The following is a 27206-nucleotide window of genomic DNA, read 5'->3' on the forward strand; positions in this document are numbered from 1 at the left end:
ACCACCACACCTAGCTAATTTTTATATTTTTAGTAGAGATGGGGTTTCACCATGTTGACCAGGCTGGTCTCGAACTCCCAACCTCAGGTGATACACCTGCCTCGGCCTCCCAAAGTGCTCGGATTATAGGTGTGAGCCACCGCGCCCAGCCATAAATTTATTTCTTACGTTTTTAATACTAAGAACACTCTTTCCTCCTCTGGTTGCTCTAATAGCAGGGGGTTTCTGTAGATGCAACAACTATAGATCCTCTCTGAAAATATTAGATTTTTTAAAAAGTTATTTCCTGAATTATCTATTTCCTCTGGGGTTAATTTTCTTTCCTTATCTTGGTCCCTCTCTTTAATGTTGTGTTTCTCTCAAATGTCTGGAGATCGTTGGCTATTCATTCATATTTATAAGTGAACGATAGATTAGTGTAATTAACATTAGTTTTTCTGAAACTTACGTAAGTCTGTTTTTCCACTGTCCTCCTCTGAATGGAGGTCTGATATGATCTGTTCGTGAGTTATGGAGAGATGGTTATTGGCAAGTGTTACTTTAGGGTATGCAGGCATGGAAAAGTAGAGATTCCCCTCCTCCCAGGTATCAAAAGTATGATAAATTTACTCTTGGGATGGAAAACTTTAATGTATTTTCCTTCACTGCAGAGCTACTTCTCCTGTTTCCTTTTCTTTATATCTGTGGTAGAATATTGCAGTTAACTCAGGTTCCTCTCTGTTTCTCTCTCAGGCCCCTATACCCACAGCAAGAGCTTTCCTCAAGTAGGCAGTTTACTTTCTCCAGAAAATTAGCTGATTTTAGCTTAGAATCAAATGCACCCACTGCCTTTTGTGCACTGTAAGGAGGAGGCTGCCCCTACTGTTTCAAAGGTAGAATTAAATTAATTTACCCTTGAAGATGGCCCATGACTCTTTCCTGCTTCTTGTATATATTCTTTCAGCCCATTTTCTCTGGAGCTACTTTCATTTTCCTAGGCATCTTCTCTTATACTTTAAGTTGTGGCTTCTTCTGCTCTGATCAATCTGACCTTTTCTGCTTTCTATCTTCCATGAATTCCTCACAACAGTTGATTTACGTCATGCTTTTGTTTTAGAGCATTGCTTTTAATTTGATTTTTAAGAAATCTTTTCTGAAATTAAGAAATTTGAGATAGCAAGAGAGATGGGCACATGAATTCAGTTTACTATCTTGATCCAATTTCTAAAGAAATCTAAGATGTTAGTTTAGACATCACATATCCAACTACATCAATCTTCTATTTAAAACACTCCCTCAGCTCCAGCATAAAGTCCAAGCTCTCTGGCCTAACATACTGGATCCTTAACCCAACTTTTGTTCATGCTGTCCATCACACAGGAAAGCACTGCCTTTTTCTCTGCCTGGTATCATTACCTGATGCTTACCTAACACTGTATTATAAATCCTTGTTTACATGTTCTGATTCACCACAAAAACTGTGAGACCAAGAGCAGAGATCTTACTAGTCCTTGACTTCTCAGCACCCAAAGAACCTATCATGTGGTAACTATTCATTTTATAAATGAGAATCAGGCATTAAAATGCCATGGAATCTTAGAGTCAGATCTCAGACCAGTGAACCACAGATAACAGAATTTAGAGCTAAAAGGGACTTTAAGATTATGTTTGTTAAACGAACAATGTTTTAAGGCCCAAGAACTCTGCAAACTTCCTTGTACTTCAGAGCAGAATAAATCACTCCATCAAATATAACCCCATTGTACATTATTCATGCCTTTCTTGCAGCCCTTCTCTCCCTAGTCTGTCATTAATTTTTTTTCTCAAGGATTAAGATAGTGCACGTTCATTTTTGTGTCACCTGTACTTTGGCATAAAGAAGATACTAACTCAATATTTAGGGTGTGAGTGAACACATGAATGCTCAGGAGAGCAGAATTTTGTGCTGGTTTCTACTACTAACTCAGTCAAACGTAGAGAGTGAGTCACTTAATCTCTCTGAGTCTTAATTTCTTAGGCAGCAATTGTATTTGATTATTTCACAAGTGGAATCATCTGTGTGAAACCAATATGGAAAATAATGACATGCTACCATAATACAAAACATTTCCTCCATGTAAAACTAGTAAGGATATATAGAGCACTGAGCTAGTGCTGGACAAATGTTCTGAATTGAGGGAGAACAATGTCCTTCACAGTCTTAGTAGTTTTAATTGTAGATACTAAACCAGTACAAGTTTTTACCAAGCAGGTGTTATCCTCCCTGCCATATGGCATGAACCCCAGGGCTCTTCCTCCTCAATAACAAACAACATAGCTACAGCTTTACTGCAGTCTCCTTTATAAGACCTCAATGACATCTTTTTTTGTTCCTTGCCACAGTGAAAAGAAACCCAAACTGGGATTCAGAAGACCCCAGTTCTAATGTGGTTCTAATTATAAGTCTTCAGGAAACTCTGTTTTTCTGCCTATGAAATGGAGATGACAATACTTTCTACATAGGTAATTGTGAGGCTAATCATGCTTATATAAAGTTTTTAACACAGTGCATCGTAGGCACTCAATATTGATGGCTATCACTCTTCCCACAAAAGCATAAAGACATTTGAGCCATGAAGCACAATTCGGCTTAAAGCCTCTTCTTCAATAATTTACTATTCAAAGATCCTGTATTTGCAAATTCTTTCCCATCTTTTAATTACATCTCTTCCATTTGATGAAAGGCAGCAGGAAGCGGGGGAAAGCAGTATAGGCTGGGAATCAGATGCCTATTGCCATTAACTCTTTTCCATTTCAGTTTTATCATCTATAAGGATAATAACTTACCTCAGTAAGCTCCTGTGAGGATTCAGAGAGTCGGTAAGAAAGGATCCAACAGGTTGCAAGGCACTGAACATGTGAATATTGTTTTTTATAATCAATAAGTGTAAAAATGACTCAGAATAAACCAGTACCCACGGTGGAAGCATGGTTCAAAGTATTTTGATGGTGACTCGGTATTGTGTTAGAACTTAACCACTCTCCTGCTTAAGTTCTTTAAGGTTCTCATCACCTTTAAGATAAGTCAAACTCCTACATGATTTGTCCCGCTTACCACTACCACTCCTCCTCATTGCCCACCTCTACTTCCTTCACAATTCACATTCTAGTCATAACAAACCACTTCGCAGTTCCCTGTGCAAGTATACCTCATGAACTTCCTTGCCCACACACACGCTATTCTCTTTCTGTGTGGAATATCCGCATTTCCCCTTAATCTTTGCTCTAGATAACTAACTCATTCAACTCAGACTTTACCATCAGGAAGCTTTCTCTGACACCTCCAACCTTTCATTCAGTAAATGTTTACCAAATGCCAAGACTTGCCAGATGCAAACGGTATAACAATTAACAAGTCAGAAACAGCCCCTGGCTTCATGAAGGTTAGCATGCTGCACTATAATTATCTGTCTGTGCCTTCAAGCACAAATGGGAATCATGAAGAATTGGCTGCTTGAGGTCTTCAACCTCAAGACTGGGAGGTTCTTAGGTATTGGGACATGTCTGACCATCTCTGTAATGTCACTTATTCACACCGGACTTGGCATAGTATAAACTAGGGCTTTTGCAAATGTTTAGTAAATCAGAATGGCATAACCACCTATGTACAAGAGACATCAGATGTAAAAAATAAATAGCAACCAGGTGTGGTGGCTCACACCTGTAATCCTAACACTTTGGGAGGTCGAGGCAGGAGGATCACTTGAAGCCAGGAGTTTGAGAACACAAAATGAGAATCCCATCTCTACTAAAACTTTTTAAAAATTAGCTGAGTGTGGTGGCTTATGCCTATAGTCCCAGCTATTCAGAGGGCTGAGGCAGGAGCATCACTTGAGCCCAGGAGTTTGAGTTTACACCGAGCTATGATCACACCATTGCACTCCCGCCTGGATAACAGAGCAAAACCTCATCTCTTAAAAAAAAAAAAAAGGCAGTATTCTCTTACATGCATCACAATTTATTATTTATAGGACCCTTTAAAATACATCAACATCGCATTTTATCCTTGTAATTGCCCTGGGAAATAGAATTTGTAAGTTGAGAGAGACACAGAGATCCTCTAGTTTAATCTCCAGCCAATTCTTCATGATTTCTATAACATCCATTCGAGTGTCAAAGCATTCATTACAACTTCAGAGGACAGAATGAATGACTTTAAATGAATAAAATCTGTTCCCTTCAACAATTAGTACTAATCTTGGTTTTGCAGACTCCATAGACCAAAGAGGAAATTTTCTTCTAAATGTAGGTATCTGAAGACACGTCCAGGTAAGGGCAGAGTATATCATTCTCATTTTATTGATGAAGAAATTGAAGCTCAAAGAGGCAAACTGACTTTCCCAAGGTTCAAAGCTACAAATTAAAAAACTGAACCTAAAGCCATATCTTCTGGTTCCAGAATTTCTAGAACATTTTACAACTATTATGAATCCATAAAAATTAAAAATAAAAAAATTATCACAAAGAAAGAATTTCTAGGACATTAAAGCTGAAAGGGACACTCCTATTTATTATATCTAATTTCTTTATTGGATAGATAGGAATTCTGAGGCCAAGGGTGCAGAAGTGACTAATATGAGTGCCTCCAGCTCAGGCTCTGCCTCTGCCACACCGTCTTGATCCTTACCTCCACGTCTGCCCACATCAACATAGAGTAAATACTTACCAAGGCGTTAGAAGAATTATAATCCTCAGCTGACTTATCTGCACAGGAAGAAAGACAAGGGACTTAGTCAATAAACAATTACAGTTAATTCTTTCTTGACAGCAAAAGAAGTCTATCTGGTCAAGCACATGCCAGATTCAGAGAATAGTAATAGTATGACTGGTACTACAGGCTAGATATCATGTTAAACGCATTATACATATCACCTTCTTTAATCCTCATTATGGCTCTGAGTACTGTTATTATATCTACTTTTATTGATTTGGAAACAAGTTCAGAGATGTTAAGTACAGTTGTGTGTGGCTTAGCAATAGGGTATGCTCTGTGAAATGTGTCATCAGGTAATTCTGTCATTACGGGAACATTATAGAGTGTACTTACACAAACCTAGATGGTATAGCCTGCCACATATCTGGGCTATATTGTATAGCCTATTGCTTTCTAGGCTACAAACCTGTACAGCATGTTACTGTAGGCAACTGTAACACAATGGTAAGCATTTGTATATCTAAACATAGAAAAGGTACAATAAAAATATAGTTCAAAAGGTAAATAAAAGGATATATCTACATAAGCACTTACCATAAATAGAGCCTGCAGGACTGGAAGTTGCTCTGGGTGAGTCACTGAGTGAGTGATGAGTAAATGTGAAGGCCTAAGTAGGACATTACCAGTATACACGTAGGCTACACTAAATTTATTTTAAACTTAAGTAATCACTAGGTGATAAGAATTTTTCAACTTCCTTATAATATTATCAGACCACCATTGTATATGCGGTCTGTTGTTGTGGCACATGACTGTTATCTGTCCAGGGTACACACAGGTTAAAGAGAGGAATTAGATTCGAATTCTGATCTCATTCTAAATACTATGCTAAACTGTATCCACATCATCAGCTATATCACTGTAAGGCTTAAATAGCTAAGAAAATCTGCATTCTAAAAGAAAAGGAAAGAATCCATAGCACCACCCCTGAGTCATCCATGCCAAATCATGGCCAGTCTCCAGCTTCAGCTTTCATAAAGGATCCTTCTATATCCATATCTACTGCCCACAGGGACAAAAGGACTAAGGTTGAGGAAAAGACAGGTATTAATCCTGTCAAGTCTAATTAAAGATAGGGTCTTGTTTTCCAAGAATAGACTCAAGCTCCCTCAATGAAGCAATTACCATGTTTCATTGATTCTGAGAGGTACATTTTTCACATTAAAGTCTCTGAAACAGAGGTGTGTCCTACCATCCATGTTATGGTTTAATTGGCAGCTTTATTTTCCTTGATTGGTATGGAAATAATTGTGCATCTTACAATCAGTGGTATCTTAGACTTCATAAAATATGAAAGAGAGACCCAACGGAGATCTTAGCAAGAAATAAGTTTTAAAGACCAGTTAATGTCTTCAGTTTTGTTCTTTAATTCCCATGGGTCCAAGAAAAACTGACTTTGCCAATTCACCACTAATGGAATTGAGGAGGAGAAATATTCTACCAAATCCAATATATTCCTCACCAAGAACCAAGCCCAGAGAATGTACAATCCCAATTCCATCATATAAAAAGTGCTAGATACAGCTTCTTTGACCCTACAGCAAATCATGAACCCACACAGCAGGAAATAAGGCAAGCTCTGACAACATGTTCTTATAACAAATCCAGAATAGCTAGCAGTATTCTGGAGAAATAAATTCAGGATATACTTTAAACATAATTCATTTGTTTTTTCTTGTCCAGAAGACTATCAACTTTGGCAGAGTACAACACTATGCCTTCGCTGCACTACCCCCAACTTTATGTACTGCTAGTATTTTTGAAGATTGGGTATTTTGGTAATAAGTATACTTGTTATGTCACATAAAAAATAAGTAAACACTCCCTTCAAAGGTGATGAACTATATATCAAAATCAAATTCCAAAGCACAGAATGACGGAACAGAAAGTACTTCCAGCACTTTCATTTACAGATGAGTAAAATGAGGTTCAGAAAAGGAAAAAGATTGGTTCAAGCTCACGTAAGTCATTGGCAAAATAGGGCTAAGACCCAGCTGCGTTGTCAATCTCATCTACTTTTTCCCTATTACATTAGCTACTAACCAGTATAAAAAATTAAGTGTTGCTGGGCGCAGTGGCTCACACCTGTAATCCCAGCGCTTTAGGAGGCCAAGGTGGGTGGATCACAAGGTCAGGAGTTCGAGACCAGCCTCGCCAATATGGTGAAACCCTGTCTCTACTAAAAATACAAAAATTAACTGGGCATAGTGGTGTGCGCCTATAGTCCCAGCTACTTGGGAGGCTGAGGCAGAAGAATTGCTTGAACCCAGGAGGCGGAGGTTGCAGTGAGCCAAGATCACGCCACCGCACTCCAGCCCGGGTGACAGAGCGAGACTCCGTCTCAAAAAAAAAAAAAAAAAAAAATGAAGTGTTGAAAAAATAGAAACACTTGACCAAAATTAGCATGGAGGATTGTGTTTGGGTTATAGGCAGCAAAGGAGTTAAAAGCCCAAGTCAAAATACATTTCCATCATGTATCAGCTGAGTCACTTGGGGTATGTCACTTAACTTCTCTGAGTCTAATTAATTTCTTTGCATATATAAAAGGAGGATAATAGTCCTTGCCCTGCCAGTCTCCTAAGGCCATCATAAGAATCACATCAGGGAGCCAGGCTCAGTGGCTCATGCCAGTAATCCCAGCACTGTGAGAAGCTGAGGCGGGCAAATCACTTGAGGTCAGGAGTTCGAGACCACCCTGGCCAACATGATGACCCATCTCTACTAAAAACACAAAAATTAGCTGGGTATGGTGGCACACACCCGCAGTCCCAGTTACTCAGGAGGCTGAGGAAGGAGACTCACTTGAGCCCAGGAGCACAGGCTGCAGTGAGCTGAGATCGTACCACAGGACTCTAGCCTGGGTGACAGAGCAAGACTCTGTCTCAAAAAAAAAAAAAAAAAAAAAAAAAATCACGTGAGGTAATTCACATGTGAGCATATACAAATTGAGGTAGTATTATCATAACTAATAGTATGAGAGGATGGCAAACAGGGAAAGGAGAGATATGACACTTTAAAAAACCTGTGCCAAATATGCACTTTTGCCTAGAGTTGGCCCTAGTCTTCAACTTACAGAAAATTAAAATTCTGGCATACATACATATACACACACATGTGCACAAATTTGTACATACAAAGGTAGATGTACACACATGTATCTGTACATACACACTCAATATTATTCATATATGCATGCACGAATGAACATACACATAATTACCTGAATGTGTATATTTATACATATGTTCGTTCATGAATACCTGAGTGGACTTTATCTTTGTTCATGAATACTTAAGAGGGCTTTAATTCCAAATATATGCAAACCCATAGGGCTATGCCTCTGTTTACGTACACACTTACATGCCACTAGCACATATCTACATACATACACACAGGAAAGATCCTTCCCAAGACTTAGCCACTGAGGTTTTCAGACAGCCTCTAACCTGATGTTTCCATGACAAGTTCCTTAACATAAACTCTAATTTCCTGACTAGAAAACTTTCCCACTCAGTAGCCCTCCACCCCAATTCCTCCTTGAAATGACTCAGTCCCTCAATGGAAGAAGTGAGACAGACTCAGCGGGGCCAGACGAGAGGAAGGAAATACTGCTGGGCACATGCATGGCCCTCTCCTGGGCACCACCATGGCAGCATGAGTGAAGCTGTAGCCTGTCATCTCCACCATCTGTGCCCTTGAAACAAGCCAGATACTGGCTGGGGAAAGCATCCTTCAAATTCCCTAGTTCATCCTGGTTCTCACCTTCCCAACAATACTGCCATTTGAAGGAGGCAACATGAGTAAAGAGCCTGGAAATTAAAAGATTAGCCCACTATTAATTTAACATATTAGAAAGGCCTTCTTTGGCTCTCACACCTGCAAAACAAGGGAGAAAGTTGGTCCTCTGTGGAAGGAGAGCCTCCAAATAACATTATTAGGGGCAAGCAGTAAATTCAAAAGGTGATGGTATAGGAATTAGGAGACCTGGGTTCTAATCCCAATTCTGCTATTAAAAACACTCTGAAAAATATAGTCCCTTCTACTGAGGGTACATGTAAAGAAATTTATTATTTAATGGCCTGTTTTTCATTTAACTAATAAAAATTAGTTCCCTGAGGAAGACATACATTATTAGTGTTATTAAATAACTAATAATAATATTAACAATAATGATGATAATGATAGTTACATTTCTATGGTGATGTTTTACAACTTATAAAGAACTTTCACATCTGTCGGCTCACTTATTTCTCACTATAACCTCTTTTTTTTTGAGACAGGGTCTCAATCTGTTGCCCAGGCTGGAGTGCAGTGGTGTGATCCTTGCTCACTGCAACCTCCACCTCCCAGGTTCAAGTGATCCCTTCACCTCAGCTTCCCAAGTAGCTGGGACCACAGGGATGCACCACCACACCTGGCTAATTTTTGTATTTTTTGTAGAGACAGGGTTTTGCCATGTTGCCCAGGCTGGTCTCGAACTCCTGACCTCAAGCGATCCTCTTGCCTCGGCCTCCCAAAGTGTTGGAATTACAGGCGTGAGGCACTGTGCCCAATCATTTCTCACTACAGCCTCTTGAGATAGGAATTATTCCCATTTTGAGGCGCAAAGAAATGAAGCGACTGTTAGAATCTAGTAAGGGTCAGAATCTAGACCTTCTAGCACAAAATCTGTGTTCTCTCTATATAATACCATACTATTTTTAAAAAAACATGTGCAGTGTCAGAGTGAAGACTTAAGTTTGATGCAAAGTCCATCATCTTGGCTGTCAAATTCCAAAATTCCACGTTAGTTAAAGTGCCACTTCCACTCTTTCAACTACTTTGTTCTCTTATCCCAGACCAATAGGCATGTGAGTTTTCCCATCCAGATTAAAACCATCTCTTGCTGAGACTGCCCGGGACACAGTTTTCATACCTGTAAAGCTCATGTATTTCTGGCTGTTGGATGTCTTCTTTGAGTTGTAAAACTCCAACACATCCAGAACAGCCTGCGGGTTTTTCTTCTGCTCCGACTTAGTGATATTTGATGTCTGAAGCAAGCGGGCCCACTGCTCTGGCATTCCCTATAAGAGAGACATGCAAGACTAACAGGAAGGCACAATCACAGTGGACCCTGAAAGAACATCAGAGCTAACTCTGACACTTGCTAGCAGCAAAAGATGCATTTGTTAGTCATTCCTTTCTCTCTATACCCTCAGAGTTTACATAAGCCTCTTTTATAATATCTTTCTCATTGTATTAGTCATTTCTTAAGATGTCTGCTCCTTCACCAGGCTATACCTCCAGGATGGTAGGATAGGATGCTGTTCCTGCATGATCAGTGCCCCACACAGAGCCTGCTACCAAGCCTACCACTTAACAGAGGTTTATTATTTAAAGAATGGAGATGGAAAGGCTTCTCTGGATACAATTTTAGCGATGCAAGTGTCCCACTGATGAATGTGAGAAAACTGTAATCAGGGTCTCAGGCAAAGACAGAAGCACCAGGAAGATGAGAAAGGGTTAAATCTAACAGTGCACAGCCAGAGCTCTAAAAGACTAAAGACTTTTCTGTGACCCAGGACTTACCGTAAACTCCCCTGTGACAGCATCAAAACCAACATGAATTGTGTGTTCAAAATCTGAAGGGAGAGAAATCTCTGGCCGCTCTTTCTCTTTCTTTTTATTTGCTGCAAGAGAAACAGGGAAAAGGAAATAAAAAACAGGAACATTATTGTTTTTAGGCTTATTTTAGCTCTTTATTGCGCTGTAGTCTCCTTGAGAGGGCAAAGTCTATCTATTAATATTTCACATATGTTGAAGACCCCAATTATGGACCTGGATTGGAGCAGATACTCAATGCATGTTTAAAGACTTAATTTCTTGTTGAACTAAAGTAAGATGGTGGCTCATGCCTGTAATCCCAGCACTTTGGGAGGCCAAGGCAGGCAGATCGCTTGAGTCCAGGAGTTCAAGACCAGCCTAGGCAACATGGCAAAACCCTGTCTCTACAAAAAATACAAAAATTAGCTGGACATGGTGGTGCATGCCTGTAGTGGCAGCTACTTGTGAAGTTGAAGCAAGAGGATCATTTGAGCCCAGGATGTAGAGGTTGCCGTGAGCCAAGATCATGCCATTGCATTCCAGCCTGGGCGACAGAATGAGGCCCTGTCTCAAAATAAAATAAAATAAAATAAAATAAAATAAAAGGAGAGGCAAAAAGAATGTGTGTCAGAGTTAACAGTCCTGGTTTTACCAGTAACTACCCAGTTGATACAGGGTAAGTCTTCTTTTTTGTGAAGCCCTCCTTGATCTCTAGGCTGGGCAGTTCTTTACCCTCTCTGTTCCTATAGCACCCAATATATGTAATAGTAATTGACTACTATAAGTGTTTATCTTCCATACCAGACTGAATTCTAAGTGCAGGGGCCATGTCAAATTAGTCACAGCTTCCCAGAGGCTAGCACACACCTGGCACAAAGTAGGTGCTCAGACAGTAAGTGAAGAAAGGAAAAAATGACCAGACATTTACCTCAACTGGGCAAGGAGTTCAAGGAATCTGCCTAAGACACAAAAATTCTCTCCAGGGCAGGAATAAATGTTCCTTTCAGCAGCTCTGGCCTGACTTTCACAACACTTGTAACCCAGCACCTGTGAACCTTATTTTAAAATCCTGTTGTCTGGGAGCTCAATACACTAACCAAAAGAAATTCTGAAGTTCTAATACCTCCACAGACCCAGCATGACCCTGATAAAAGGTAGCAAAATGAGAAGGAAAACACAAAAAGGTCTAGAGTTCAAGCCAGTTGCACCTCTACCTTACCACAATGCGCGCGCGTGTGCGTGCGTAGAGAGAGAGAGAGACCAGGATCTCTGCTGTCTCATCTAAACAAGGGCGAGTATGAGCTGGATGATCTTAAGGGTCCCTCAAGCGCCTACATTCTGTGAGTCTATGAAAACAAGAAGCTATGCCTTCTCAAAGCTCTGCAGTTAAGATTCCTTCCTGAGACGGCATTCCACAGTTTTAAATAGGTATTTCATACATATCATGTAATACAATCACCACAATCCTGAGGCAAGTTTTACTTGCAGATTAGAAAATTTGGGAACAGACTTGCCTACAATCATTAAGTAATTAAAGTCCAAAAAGTCTGGCATCAAAGCCAAGGTTCTTTACATTCTATTTTACCTCCCCTAAAACATTTCAAGTTGAATCAAGAAAACATACTTCAGTGTAATAAGAAGAAATGACATTAAGAATTTGCTATGTATACAAAAATGATGTCAATATAGTATTTTTCTTCATTCTTACAATCCTACGAGATAGATATTACTACCATCATTCTTACAATCCTATGAGATAAATACTACTACTGTCATTTTACAGATGAAGAAACTGAATAATTTACTCATACAGCTACTGAGAGCTGGGATTTGAACCCAGGTCTGATTCCAAAGGTTCATTCTTCAGTCTCTTAATGAGAACCATTTGCCTACATGCCAAGTGCTAGGGTTTAAGCTATTTATGTACTTGGCAATTTCCCTCTCAGAAGCAGCTGCTTTGAGAAAGACAAGGCTAAGGGGTATACCAGGGCCCCAAGTCAAGCGGTCCTTTATGACATAAGTCCATCTGTCTTTCTCATAGCCAGAATGCACTGGAACATGTGGCAGGGCTTTGGAACTACTTTCTGTTTCTAAATTCCCTCTGATCTAGTCACTTAGGGAAGTACAATTATATTTGCGTTTTATTTCAATTTTTATTTTTTATATCTATGCATGTTTATACATTAGTTCTATTATATATAATTGATATACTATATAATACATCACAGGCATGAACTGTCAAATGCAGAAGAAACTTTAGTAAAGGACGCCCAAAAAGGAAGTTAGCTCAAAGCATGAGTAGTTTACAGAAAAGAGTTCCAGGGAAATGGAATCATTTAATACATGAACACACAGGGTAATGCTAAAGTCAGCTCTGCTTCTACTGAGCACTCTTTACCCTGCAACCTTTGAATATACCTCACACATTCCCACCTCCAAGTTTTTGCTCACTTTTTCTTCTCCTTGTTTGGAATGCTCTCTTCTCCTTCTCCCTATCTCAGCCATCTTTTAAAGACTGGCTCAGGTCCCACTTTTTCCAGGAAGGATTTCCTGACCTTTCTTCTTCCTGTTAATTCCCAAGACACTGAGTCTGCTACACCACCAAGCATCTAGTCATTTCCTGTCTTATATGATTCCTTGCCAGTTTAAAAATCCAAAATGTAAGCTTCTTGAGGACCAAAATTATCACTTCCAATTACAATCACTATACTTCTGAATTTCAATCCAGCACATGGCTTACTGGATTGAAGAACACTCTAGAAAATATTAGGGAATGGCCAGGCGCAGTGGCTCACACCTGTAATCCCAGCACTTTGGGAGGCTGAGGCAGGCAGATCACCTGAGATCAGGAGTTCAAGACTGGCCTGGCCAACATGACGAAACTCCATCTCTACTAAAAATACAAAAATTAGCTGGGCGTGGTGGCACGTGCCTATAATCCTAGCTACTCAAGAGGGTAAAGCACGAGAATAGCTTGAACCGGGAGGCAGAGGTTGAAGTAAGCTGAATTTGTGCCAATGCACTCCAGCCTGGGTGACAGAGTGAGACTGTGTCTCAAAAAATAAATAAAGAAAGTATTAGGGAGTGATTCTAGAGACCATGTAATCCCATTCCCTGAGGAAAGAGGCCCAGGGAAGTAAGTTGACTTGTCCTGATTCACAGAGCACATGACTGTAAGTCCACCTGATCAAGTCTTTCACTCTTTATTATACCCCGATCCCTACTGAGATTTGACTGGAATCAACTACTAACTGAAATAACAGTTTAACATAGTGGAGTACAAAAATAGCAATGACTTGGCTGAAGTGGGAAAGGAGAGAAGTAAAAGGAATGGGGAAATCTAGGTGGCAGGATTTAGCTTGGGTACTGCGTAATTTTTTTTTTTTCAGACTTGTTGCCCAGGCTGGATGGAGTGCAATGGCATGATCTCGGCTCACTGTAACCTCCACCTCCCCGGTTCAAGCAATTTCTCCCTCCCTCAGCCTCCCAAGCAGCTGAGATTATAGGCACCCACCACCACACCTGGCTACTTGTATTTTTAGTAGAGACAGGGTTTCACCGTGTTTACCAGTCTCGAACTTCTGACCTCGGGTGATCCACCCACCTTGGCCTCCCAAAGTGCCGGTATTACAGGCATGAGCCACCGTGCCCGGCCTGGTACTGTGTAATATTTAGACTGAGTATTCACCAGTTGAGGATCACCAGCAGAAAACAGGATTCAAGAGGCAGGAATACAGAAGAGAAATGGAGAAGTCATACAGTCCTAGAGCCACCTGGAACCCAATTAATCCCTTCTGGGAAGTAACAATCATCCCCTTCACCTGTGTACAGCCCTTCACCAAGCTCTGCCAGTCATTGTCTCACTGGCTCATCACCACAAACCCAGGAGCTAAACAGCTGAGGTCAAGGAATTAAAAGAAATTTCTGTTAGTGGAAAGAATCTCAGAGGAAGGATTCAGTATTATGGTTGCCAGTAACTCACTGGGTGACCCTGGAAAAGTCTGAGTTTCAAGCCTTCAATCTGCAAAATAGGACAATAGTGCATGCTCTGCATACAGATGAAGGTAAGTAATAAACCACTTTTCTGGAGAAGATAATACCTGAAAGAAGTCATAAAGGATGAACAGGGGTTAGCCAGACCGAGATGGGAAAGGGCATTTCCAAAAGAAACAGAATAAGCAGAGGCCAAGAGAAGTAAACAGTGTGATCTTTCTTTCTTCTTTCCACCTGTTCAGCAAGTCAACCAAATTTCATAAACTCTTACCAGATTCACAAAGCACATGATTGCAGGCAGGAAGGCACTATGAGCTTCAGACTGAGGGAAGACACAATGGAGAAAATAAAGCAAACCCAGGATCCTGATGGTCCCATATCCCAGGGTTATAGTATCCCTGGGACTACTGCTGCGGTAGCAAATATTTTATGATGACTAGAAATATGTCTGCAGGAATCTGGTGAAAACTCATGTCTACACAAAAACTTGTATGTGAATTTTCATAGCAGCTTATTCATAACAGTCAAAAAGTGAAGGCAACCCAAATGTCTCTCAAGTGATGAACAGATAAAATGTAGTACATCCATATACTATTATTCAGCCATAAAGAGAATGAAGTCCCGATCCATGCTACAACATGGATGAACCTTGAAAACATTATGCTAAGTGAAAGAAGCCAGTCACAAAGGGCCATATACTGTGTAATTCCATTTATACGAAATGTCCAGAATAGGCAAATCCATAGACAGAGAGTAGATTAGTGGTTGCCAGGGAAGAAGGGAGAAATGAGGAATGACTGCAATGAGTATGGGGTTTTTTTTCTGGAGCGATGAAAATGTATTGAAGTTAGTTGTAATGGTTGTACAATCTTATGAATATACCGAAAACCACAGAATTGTACATTTTAAGATGGTGACTTGTATGGCATGCGAGTTGTATCTCAATTTTTTTTAAAAAAGTGAATGTAATTTACTACATTTAGAAAATAAAGAAGAAAATATATATAATCAATTCAATTAATGCAGAAAAAAGCATTTGCTGAAATGTGATATCAATCGTGATTAGAAACTCTTAGCAAACTAGGATTACAAGGGAATTTACTTAATCTTATAGAAGGTAATTACCAAAAACTCTGGAAAAAACATCATACTTAATTCTAAAATGCTGAAAGCTTTTCCTGAGATTAAAAACAAGAGAAAGGTATTCCTCATCACCACTTCTATTCATCATAGTACTGAAGGTATTAACCAGTGCAATTAGGCAAGAAAAAGAAAAGGAGGATTATAAAGAAAGAAAAAAAAAACTATTACAATACACAAATAATGTGCTCATGTACATGAATATAGAAAACTCAATAGAAAAATCAAGTCTCTGAGTAGCTAAAGATTTCAAAATAGAACCACAAAGCATTAGAAAGGAAATAACTAATAAATTTGACCATATTAAAATTCTATCTCGCATCATGCCAAGCATCTGTCTAAGATTACAGGGGAATTTACTTAATCTAATAAAAGCTAAGAGCACAGCAGAAGATATTTGTAACATATATAACTGACAGAAGACTTATATCTAAATAAGGATTCCTACAACTGTGTTAAGAATTCTTGGCTGGGCGCAGTGGCCCATGCCTGTAATCCCAGCACTTTGGGCGGCCGTGGCGGGCGAATCACCCGAGGACAGGAGTTCAAGACCAGCCTGGCCAACAAGGTAAAACCCCGCATCTACTAAAAAATACAGAAATTAGCCAGGCGTGGTGGCAGGTGCCTGTAATCCCAGCTACTTGAGAGGCTGAGGCAGGGAGAATTGCTTGAACCCAGGAGGCGGAGGTTCCAGTGAGCTGAGATCCCATCACTGCACTCTAGCCTGGGCGACAGAGTGAGACTCTGTCTCAAAAAAAAAAAAAAAAAAAAGAATTCTTTAAGTTACAGAAAATATATGTGCTTTGTAAACTAAAGAACTTTACAAACATAAGTTGTCATTAATATAAAAAACTGTTAGGTTTCTCAGCCCATTCATTAAGACAGAGAAACTGTGGTTGAGGTGAGAAAGAGGAAAGAATCATCTTGATTTCATGTATCTAGAGATCTTGGGATTGAGAAAATAAAGTGGGAAAACAAGCTTCCAGCCTCACCCATCCCAATTTTAACCCTATCTTTGACCTAGACCACTTGGCCTTCTGATAGCATGGGAAATGAGGCTGACACTGCAAAATCCCATTGTCTCAGTATAGCCATCAAAGTTTTAGCACAAATCACTGGCCTTTTTTTAAAAAATTATTTTTAAGCAGCACCTCTCATTGGCTCCACGGAGCTAATCTGAGCTCAAGGCAGTAAAACGTTCCAAACTTGGAGAGATAAACACTGACATAGTCCAATGTTAAAATTAACTTTGCTAAACTCTTCCCAAGCTCAGAGAATTCCACTTTGCTTGTGAAAATGCAGCCAGAAAAAGATTTCAAACTAAATGCTGAAAGACTTCTTAGAATAAACCAAAGGCTCCAGATCCTAACCACAGGAACCAGGCTTTCCCACATGGAATTCTGCAACTCAGCATCACCTATTACAGGCCCTCAATTACAGCTTCTCTTTCCAATCATTTATGCATCCCCCAGGCACATACTGAAGCCATGCTAGAGAGGTCAGCATTAGGTAATGCCCAAAGACATTCTACCCGCTGGCAGCTCAAACCTCAACCATTACTGCAGCCCACAGATCATTCTTCTTTCTCATCTCCCAAAAATCTCTCTACAGACCCAAAACAACTCCTCTAGAGATTCTGACTCCAAAAGTCTGGATGGAATCCAGGTATCAGTATTATTTATTTATTTATTTATTTTTGAGACAGAATTTTGCTCTGTCACCCATGCTGGAATACAGTGGTGTGATCTCAGCTCACTGCGACCTCTGCCTCCCGGGTTCAAGCAATTCTGCCGCCTCAGCCTCCTGAGTAGCTGGAATTACAGGAGCCCACTACCGCGTCCAGCTAATTTTTTTAGTTTTAGCAGAGACAGGGTTTCACCATGTTGGCCAGGCTGGTCTCGAACTCCTGACCTCAAGTGATCCACCTGCCTTGGCCTCCCAAAGTGCTGGGGTTACAGGTGTGGGCCACCACGCCCGGCCACTTTTTTTTTTTTTTTTTGTAAAGGAGTTTCACTCTATTACCCAGGCTGGAGTGCAGTGGCATGATCTTGGCTCATTGCAACCTCTGCCTCCCAGATTCAAACGATTCTCCTGCCTCAGCCTCCCGAGTAGTTGGGATTACAGGTGCCCACCACCACAACCGGCTAATTTTTGTATTTTTAGTAGAGACAGGGTTTCGCCATGTTGGCCAGGTTGGTCTAGAACTCCTGACCTCAAGTGATCCGCCCGCCTTGGCCTCCCAAACTTCTGGGATCACAGGCATGAGCCACTGCACCCTGCCCTGTATTTTTTAAAAGCACCATAAGTGAGTCCAATGTGTAATCAGGGTTGAGAACTAAGAGAGACAGTTATGTGACAATGGAACAGATAATTTAGGAAGACTTAGTTCCATACTCAGCCCTCCCACTTGCCACTTGTGAGACCTTGAGCAACTTACATTTCTCTAAGCCTTAGCCTCCCCAACTAAAAATGAGTTGATGTAGGTATCAAATAAAACAATAAATGAGGTTTCCATTTTTAAAAAACAAACCTCCTATTTGTATTGCATTTTAGTTTAGAAAATGCTTTTATATCTACTATGTCAAATGACAAAAGCCTACTAATGATATAGGGTGAATGGGAAGTAAGGATATTGAAATGAAATTTAAAAAATAAATCAGAGTTAACAAATGTCAGTAGCTGGACTCAATCTGTGTTACAAGTCCAGTTCTAGACATAACTCTATGCAGCTGGTATAAATGCTCAAATACTACTTGAAGGGCATACCACTTCAAAGACTACCAACACTGCTGTGTATCCTTCTAGGACTAAGTTGAGTAGCTTACTGGTTGATCAAAGGTTTCAAACAAAAGAAAAACACCTCAGACTTCTTTCATTTTGATGTATGCATTAATTATAGCCATCAAGGGTCTTAAAGCAAAGGGATGAAACCTATGTGCCCAGGGCAAATATAGAAAATCTATACCCAAAGGATGAAAGATTGTTAGATCATTTTGCGAGAAATTCTTATAACTCTGTATGTTTCCTACCTCTATGCCCTCAACCTACAGAGATGCAGTTTTGATCTTGAGGTTATGAGATGTATTTTCAGATCAGATTTAGCCTAGGGTTACTCAGCTAGGATTTTCTAGAGCTGCATCACTGAATAAAGTACTTTACAATGGCCTAGTTTCTTCTCACCTATATAGACAAGCCTGATCTAACCACGCCTTTGCAATCTCTCATTTATGTAATTATAGGATTCTAAAGCTAAAAGAAACTGCACATGCCTACTGCTCTCTCTCCTTTTCTAGATGAAGGCACTGACGTCTACAGAGAAATAATTGACCCAAATCAGCCAGCCAATTTATGGAAGAACCAAGACTATAATCCCAATATCTGGACCCCCACTTTCCCATTTAGCACATAAGATTGTCCCTTCAGGTCCCAATGATGTCCGAAGGCTCTGCTTCCATCTGCTGTTTCAGACAGGAATCTTCTTTTTTAAAAATCAGCTTTATTGAGAGATAATTCACTTACCAAACAATTCACTCATATAGTGTAAAATTCAATGGCTTTTAATATATTCAGAGAGCTGGACAGGTATCACCAAAATCAATTTTAGAACATTTCATCACTACAAAAAGAAACCCCACCCCTCTTAGTAATCATCTCCTAGTTTTAATTGCCTCTCCCTCTCTGCAGCCCTAGGCAACCACTAATCTACTTTCTTTCTATGAATTTACCAATGCTGGACATTTCCTACAAATAAAATCATATTACATGTGATCCTTTTAACTGGCTTCTTTCACTTAACGCAGCATTCAAGGTTCATCCATGTCATGGCATGGATCAGAACTTCATGTCTTTGTTACCAAATATTTCATCGTATGGATATTCCACATTTTATTATTTATCTATTCATCAGCTGATGGGGTATTTGGGTTGTTTCCACTTTTTGGATATTATGAATGCTGCTATAAACATTCATGTACTGCTGGTAACTCTATGTTTAACCTTTTGAGGAACTGCCAGACTGTTTTCCACAGAGGCTGCACCATTTTACATTCCCACCAGCAATTATGAGGGTTGCAACTTCTCCACATCCTCACTAACACTTGTTATTATCTTTTTTATTATAGCCATCCTAGTGAGTGTGAAGTGGTATCTCATTGTGGTTTTGATTTGCATTTCCCTGATGGTTAATGATTTGAGCATCCTTTCATGTGCTTCTTGGCCATTTGTATATGTTCTTTGGAGATATGTCTATTTACATATTTTGCCCATTTTAAAATTACTTGTCTTTTGGTTGTTGACTTGCAATAGTTCTTCTTCACATATTTTAGATACACATCCATTATAAAATATGTAATTTGGGAAAATTTTCTCCCTACTGTGGGTTACCTTTTTGCTTTCTGGATGATGCCCTTTGAAACATAAATGTTTTTAGTTTTGATGATGCCTACTGGATGAGAATTTTATTACCCTTCTAGTTTGAGTCAGCAAGAACAATTTAAACTTTTTAATTTAAAAAGTTCTCTTTTACTACATGTAGACACTTGAGCTGAAAGCCTATTTATTTATAGAGATCAAGAATACTGGTTGATAAGATACAATATTAAAAATAAATACACATCTAAATTGAGGGATAAAGAAAGTGGCTATATATGTGGAAGAAGATTGCAGGGCATTTAACACTGCCTCAGATCATAGCCCTCGTACCAAGTAAGTTGGCAGCTACTATATGAATGAATTAGTCAGGAAATCAAAGTTAAGCAACTTATCCACATCTTTTATTTTATTTATCTATTTTTTTGAGATGGAGTTTAACTCTTGTTGCCTAGGCCGAAGTGCAATGGCGTGACCTTGGCTCACTGCAACCTCTGCCTCCCGGGTTCAAGTGATACTCCTGGCCTCAGCCGCCTGAGTAGCTGGGATTACAGGCGCCCACACCATGCCCGGCTAATTTTTTGTATTTTAGTAGAGATGGAGTTTCACCATGTTGGCCAGGCTGATCTTGAACTCCTGACTTCAGGTAATCCACCCACCTAAGCCTCCCAAAGTGCTGGGATTACAGGCGTGAGCCACCACGCCCGGCCTATTTTATTTTTTTTAAAGACAGGATCTCACTCTGTCACCCAGGCTGGAGTGCAGTGGTATGATCATAGCTCACTGCAGCTTCAAATTCCCAGGTTCAAGCAATCCTCCTGCCTCAGCCTCCCAAGCAGCTGTTACTACAGGCACACACCACCATGCCTGATCTTTTTTTTTTTTTTTTTTAGTAGAGACAAGGTCTTGCTATTTTGCCCAAGCTGGTCTCAAACTCCTGAGCTCAAGCGATCCTCCCACCTCGGCCTCCCAAAGTGTTGGGATTACAGGCATGAGCCCCTGTGCCTGGCCTTCTTTTCTACCCAAACCCCCCAAACCCACAGGGAAGGGAAGGTGGAGTAGAAGGATTCATACACAAAAAGATATAAGCCCAATGTACTCATTAAAAGTCCTCATTATGTCTCATTTCACTTTTACAACAAACATTACAATACATGAAGTCTGCTCATAAGATGTATCTATATATAAAAGCTATGTGTCCGAAATCATCATCTTCCCTGCTCTCCAATCACCAACGCTCCCAATTTGTTCCTTCTTTCTGTGTTTCCTATTTGGCTAATGACACTACCATCTACCATCTCCCCTGATCTGCAGTTAGGCAATTATATTTTTTCTACAACATGAGATGTTTTCTGCAATCCACCATTGTGCTTGTTGTATCTGCCCTACTGTTTCAGAATCTCAGCTCTGATTTTACCATGTAGTCTACTAGCTATGCCTCCCAGTTTCTATTCATCGACAAAGGAGTAAAGAGACAGAGACAAAGGAGTAAAGAGACAGAGAACTAACATTTAAGTACCTTCTGTGTGGAAGTTACTCTATTAGGAACTTTGTATGTAGTCTTCACAACTACCCTGTGAAATGATATCTCACTTCTGAAATAGGAAACTAAATAAAGGTCAAAGCAGTTAACTGACATGCCTAAGATGAGAAAGCTGGTAAGTGGTGACCCAGCTACATCTAAACTAGAAGCTCATGATAACTACTTACACACAGAAAGCCAGTATCTTTAGCACGCTATAAGAACAGGGCCCACAAACATACGGAGAGAGAACTTTACTTCAGAGCAACAGCCACTTAAGTCAACATTTTTGGTATCAAACAAAAGTGATCTTCTGTTGTGGATAGCAAAACCTTTATTTTACAACTTTGTCTACAAGGATCTTGGCGACTTTTTCATATACACTGTTAAATTAACAGTGTTAAAATCAACACTATTCATCCTATGATTATTCTTCTATTAATAGAAGTTTTATCAATAAAAAGGAAATGAGGCTGCCCAGGATAATTTATTCATAGTAAACTCATGCTAAATGCTAGTTATCTCTGCATCCTTTTCTCAGCTGTTACTTGCCATTCTTACTGATATGTAGTCCCCAAACCTGAAAGTGGGACCAGGAAGTCGGAATAAAGAAAAGGCAATCAAGATTTTGGAAAGAAAACATTTCCAATTGAAACTAATTCAGGGGAAAAAAATTCCAAAAAAAGACATTCCAATTTTTCTTACATTTTGTGACTTCCTAAACAGTTTAAGAACTTAAAAATAAATAAATCACTTCAGATTGTCCCAAATCTGGCAAGAGCATAATTATTCTCTTACAGTTTTGCTCAGATATAGTTAATACAGTATAAAAATAGGTCTATTTTCCATTTGGTTTCAGCCACTGTTGGAAGAAAGAGAAATATTTAACCAGAAAAAAAAAGCATTAAAGGAAAATTAAGTCAAAGACGACAGATCTTTTATCCAGGTTACCCAAAATAATTTTTTTAAAGCATACAAATGATGAGAATAAAATCAAATACTGTACTTTTATCTCCAGGTAAGATGGATCGGTAAAATCGGTCCTTCTTTTTCTTCTCCTCTGGGTTTGGAGGCAGAGGTTTAGAACCATGGTTTAGGGTTCCAGCATCTTTGCTGCCAGCTCCAATCATAGTGCTGGTATTTCTCATCGGAGGGGCTGGGGGTTTGTCTTGAATGTCTAGGCCGTTATTTGACATTGTCACCACCAGCAGCAGCTACTAGAATCAGAAATAAGAAAAATATAACTCCTTTATTATTGTTGACCAAAAGGAAATACATGTTAAAAAATTGCAAAGAATCAAAATTATACAGCCCTTCCTTCAGGGTTCAGCTCAAGTCCTTCCACTGCATGCCATGATATTGCTAACACTCACTGATGTAAATGCCTACTATGTGCCAAGCACTAATGAAAAATCACAATGTCTTGCTTTTCTTTGCATTCCCATTCTGGGACATTGAAGAGCATGGAAAACCATTACGATGTAGTTGAAAGCAGATATTTGGTCTAGCAAAAAATAAGTGTGAATCCCAGTACCACTTACTAACTTTAGAGAAATTCTTTAACCTCTTAGGTTTCATTTTTTCATCTATGTGAAGATTAAATAAAACTGCTAACAGCATTCCACATAGTGAGTTTTCTGCCAGCCTCTAATTTTATAACCTTAGACAAGTTACACTTTCCCTCTCGGGAATGGACTGTATCAAGGGTCAGCAAAGTTGCTGTTTTTGTAAATAGTTTTATTGGAACACAGTCACACCCTTCATTTATAAATTGTCTATGGCTTTTTTTTTTACCCGATACTGGCAGAATTTAGTAGTTGCAACAGAGACTGTATGTCCACAGACCTAAAATATTTACTATTTTGCCCTTCACAGCAAAAGTTTGCTAACCCCTGAGACTATATAATCTCTCCAGTGTCTCCCTCCTCTAAAATTCTACCTTGTTCTTTACAAAGAAGAGAGAGAGAGACAGAGACACACACAGAGAGAGAGAGAGAGAGAGAGAGAGAGAGAGAGGATTCTTGCTCTGTTACCCAGGCTGAAGTGCAGTGGTACAATCATAGCTCACTGCAGCCTCAAACTCTAGGGCTCAAGAGATCCTCCCCACTCAGCCTCCAGAGTAGCAGGAACTACAGGCATGCGCCACCATGCCCGTCTAATTTAAAAAAAATTTTTTTAGAGACAAGAGTCTCTCTCTGTTGCCCAGGTGGGTCTCAAACTCCAAGTCTCAATCAATCCTCCTGCCTCAGTCTCCCAAGCAGTTGGAATTACAGACGAGAGCCACTGTGCTTGGCTTTCTTCTTCAAAACATAAAACGGTCAATGCAGTAACCATCCTGTCCTAATATGGTACAGAATTTACTGGCAAAATCTCCACTACTTCTGAGAAACAGTAGAATAAAATCTAAAAGATAGGGGATAGGACAAGCACGGTGGCTCATGCCTGTAATCCCAGCACTTTGGGAGGTCAAGGTGGGCGGATCGCTTGAGGTCAGGAGTTTGAGACCAGCCTGGCCAATATGATGAAAACCCCTCTCTACTAAAAATACAAAAATTAGCCAGGCATTGTGGCGGGTGCTTGTAATCCCAGCTGCTAAGGAGGCTGAGGTAGGAGAATCACCTGAACTTGGGAGGCAGAGGCTGCAGTGAGCCAAGATTGTACCACTGCACTCCAGCCTGGGTGACAGAGGGAGACTCTGTCTCGAAAGAAAAGAAAAAGAAAAAGAAAAGAAAAGAAAAAGGAAGATGGGGGGGAATCCCTATCACATGTTATCAATAGTTTTAATGAAAATATGTTATTACCTTAAAATAAATAAATGTCCTTGACAATGGATAGATATGAATGTATCCAGAGTTAAAAATATTTCTCATTAGTCTTCCATGCTGCAGTAGAAATTATACATTTAACCATGACTATTTAAAATATAAGCTCTTTGGAGTTAAACACAACAGTACTTTAGAGAGTAATGAGTTTAAAAAACCAGCACAATAATCACCAAGAGCTTTTAGAAATATAGATATCCTGGCTTGGCCCCCATAAATCTTGATTTAGAATGGCTGAGTTAAGGCCTAATTCTGTATTTTGAAAATTAGTGATCCCAATGCCAGTCAGATTTGAATACTACCGCTTTAGACATCAATTACCTAAAATACTATAAATAAAATCTATAGGAGTTTTTTTTTTTGTTTTTTTGTTTTGTTTTTTTTTTTAACAATTTCTAATAAAGAACTGATTCCCCCACATCCAGTTTTTTTCCGCAATCCTTTATCCAGGGGCTGTCAGGAACCTTAGAACACACTACTCTTCTACTTTTAAAACCCTTCATTGGCTGGGCACAGTGGCTCACGCCTATAATCCCAGCACTTTGGGAGGCCAAGGTGGGCAGATCATGAGGTCAAGAGATTGAGACCATCCTGGCCAATATGGTAAAACCCTGTCTCTACTAAAATGCAAAAAATTAGCTGGGCATGGTGGCACGCACCTGTAGTCCCAGCTACTCAGGAGGCTGAAGGAGGAGAATCACTTGAACCCGGGAGGTGGAGGTTGCAGTAAGCCAAGATCGCGCCACTACACTCTAGCCTGGCAACAGAGCGAGACTCCGTCCCGAAAACAAAACAAAATGAAAAACCCTTCATTGACATCTCAGGATAAAAGCTGATGTTTTTAGCTTGCTTTTAGAGGCCCTCTGTTATTTGACCAAATGCACCCAGCCTCATTTCTCACCACTACCACTCCCTCTAATTTCCCTTACACTCTATCTACATCTAACTTCTCCAACTTCTTCAAGTATCCCATAGCTTTTACACTTCTATGCTTTTGTGCATGCTGATCCTTCTGCCTAGAATACCAATTTCCCTATGCTTCAACTGTGAATTCACTCATCCTTCAAGGCTTAATTCAATTGTTATTTCTTCCATGAACCCATTTGGAAATGTGTCATCACTTCAAGAAGTTAGGTGCCCCCTCCTCCATTTTCCCAAAGCAATGGCTAACTTTCTAGGTTATCCCTTTTATTATTGCTATTGTAATTGTTTACAGGTATGTCTTCCCTAGGAGCCAGAATGTTCCTCAAATATTGGGCCCAATTTTGTCATCTTTGCAATCCAACAATACTTTAGATGGTATCTAGCTCACAGTGAACTCAAATATTTTAATTAATCACACTTTGCATAAAGATATATACCTTGCCTTTAGGAAGTTTAGTACAGATAAAATTCAAGGTGCTTTACTTTCTGACATTGACCTGCCTTATCAACTAAGCCACTACACCTAGACACAGCCTAATTCAAACTAATTCAAACCTCAGAAATCTGTTCCACTGTACTTGCCAAGTATTCTTACTTATTTACTTATACACACACACAGACACACACACAAACACACACCCCAATGTGCTTCCTGTCAATGATTTCTCCTTTCTCTGACTGATAAAAATCTTACTCATCCATCAAGGCCAAACCCTAACCCCACTTCTTTGCATAATTCATTCTGACCCACCTTTGGCAAACCAACTGCTCCTTCTATTTTTGAACAAAAGAAATCAATCAGGCAAGGACAATCTTGTTAATGCAGATTAACTCTGTGATGTGCTTTTTATCCATTTCTTCCAGTTTGTCTTCCCAGATTTACCTTTGTTTTCCCTCCCAACTATAACTCAAGTCCCTAAGCACCCACAAGAGAACTTTTACTGTCTCAGTTCTCAAGTGTACCTTCCCACTCCAGGCTGCCAGTTCCAAAATTACACTCCCTGCAGTCATCTGATACCCGAGTAAAGCCCTTCCTTGACTCCCAGGTCCTTCAATCAACAGTTTCATTGAATGTAACTCCATTTCAGGCCCACAGCCCACGATTATGCCAAGAAAGGTTTCACCAACTTTCCTGATACAGACTTTTCTCCATTTCTCAGTGCTTTTACTGTGTTTGGAGAATTCTGTGGTAGATATTCACTTTCAAAGAGATTCCATTATTCCTTAAAACCTAAAATATGCATTGGAATCTAATATTTGAATTCTTTTACTGCATTCCAGCCTAGAAGTCATCCAGCCTATGCTTGAAAAGTTGCAATGACAGGAAATCTAAAATCTCCAAAGACTATCTATTCTATCTTCAGTCATCTCATTTAATGAGTTATCACTTATAATAAGCTCTGTCTTACACTGCATTGCAATAATTTGTTTACATATTTGCTTTCCCTTTCACCCCTCCCCTGCTAGACTTAGACTATAAACACCTCAAGAACAAAGTTCATGTCCTATGTATTTCTTGATCCGCAGCACCAGGCCTGGCACAGAATAGGTAATCAATAAAGATTTATTGAATAAACAAACAAATGAATAAACAAAGAAAAAAGTTCCATCTGTTAGTACTAAATCCTGTATCTTAGAGCTATTCAGAAAAGACCACTATCTCTTCCCCAGACAGAACTTTAAATACCTGAAATACTCTTTTGAGACCCCCCAAATCTATTTTCTCAATGTCAAACATTTCCAGGACCTTCAACACTCACAGAACACAATTTTGTGCTTTCTTAATCACTTCCTTCTGAACTTACCTAAGGTTTCTATACTACTTTCCAGGTTCCTTGCAGCCCTTTCCTATAGGCTCTCCACAAGTCTTTCCTCTTTTTACCCTTATTGATCCCCTCAATGGTCATTCTGTATATCTACACTCACCATAATAATTAGCACATTTTAAAACCTATACCATTTTAAACTATGGGAAAACAGGTCCAAAACAAGAAACATGCTCAACTTTTGAATAAGGTGAGCAAACACACCTTAATCTTCTAATAGTCTCTGTAGACCAAAAGTTTGGAAGGATGAAAAACCAATGCCTCAGACATGCTGCAATATAAAGCTAGGGATGAGG

At 39.6% G+C, this 27206-nt stretch overlaps 1 protein-coding gene across 4 annotated transcripts in view; it reads right to left on the reverse strand.

Annotated features, from left to right (window-relative positions):
• The window catches only part of PAK1 (p21 (RAC1) activated kinase 1), a 148387-nt gene that overhangs the window by 43739 nt on the left and 77442 nt on the right, over nucleotides 1–27206 (reverse strand). For 3 of the 4 annotated variants that reach the window (XM_025356772.1, XM_025356773.1, XM_025356774.1), the window contains exons 2-5: nucleotides 22345–22555; nucleotides 10301–10401; nucleotides 9648–9795; nucleotides 4685–4722 (exon numbers count right to left, since the gene is read on the reverse strand). In XM_025356772.1, the coding sequence (XP_025212557.1) occupies nucleotides 4685–4722; nucleotides 9648–9795; nucleotides 10301–10401; nucleotides 22345–22534 (477 nt within the window). In that variant the 5' untranslated portion in view covers nucleotides 22535–22555. The remainder of the gene's footprint in view (nucleotides 1–4684; nucleotides 4723–9647; nucleotides 9796–10300; nucleotides 10402–22344; nucleotides 22556–27206) is intronic. The other variant, XM_025356771.1, reaches the window with a different exon arrangement.

This window comes from Theropithecus gelada, chromosome 14 (assembly GCF_003255815.1).
Source record: "Theropithecus gelada isolate Dixy chromosome 14, Tgel_1.0, whole genome shotgun sequence".
In the NCBI taxonomy this organism is placed as follows: domain Eukaryota; kingdom Metazoa; phylum Chordata; class Mammalia; order Primates; family Cercopithecidae; genus Theropithecus; species Theropithecus gelada.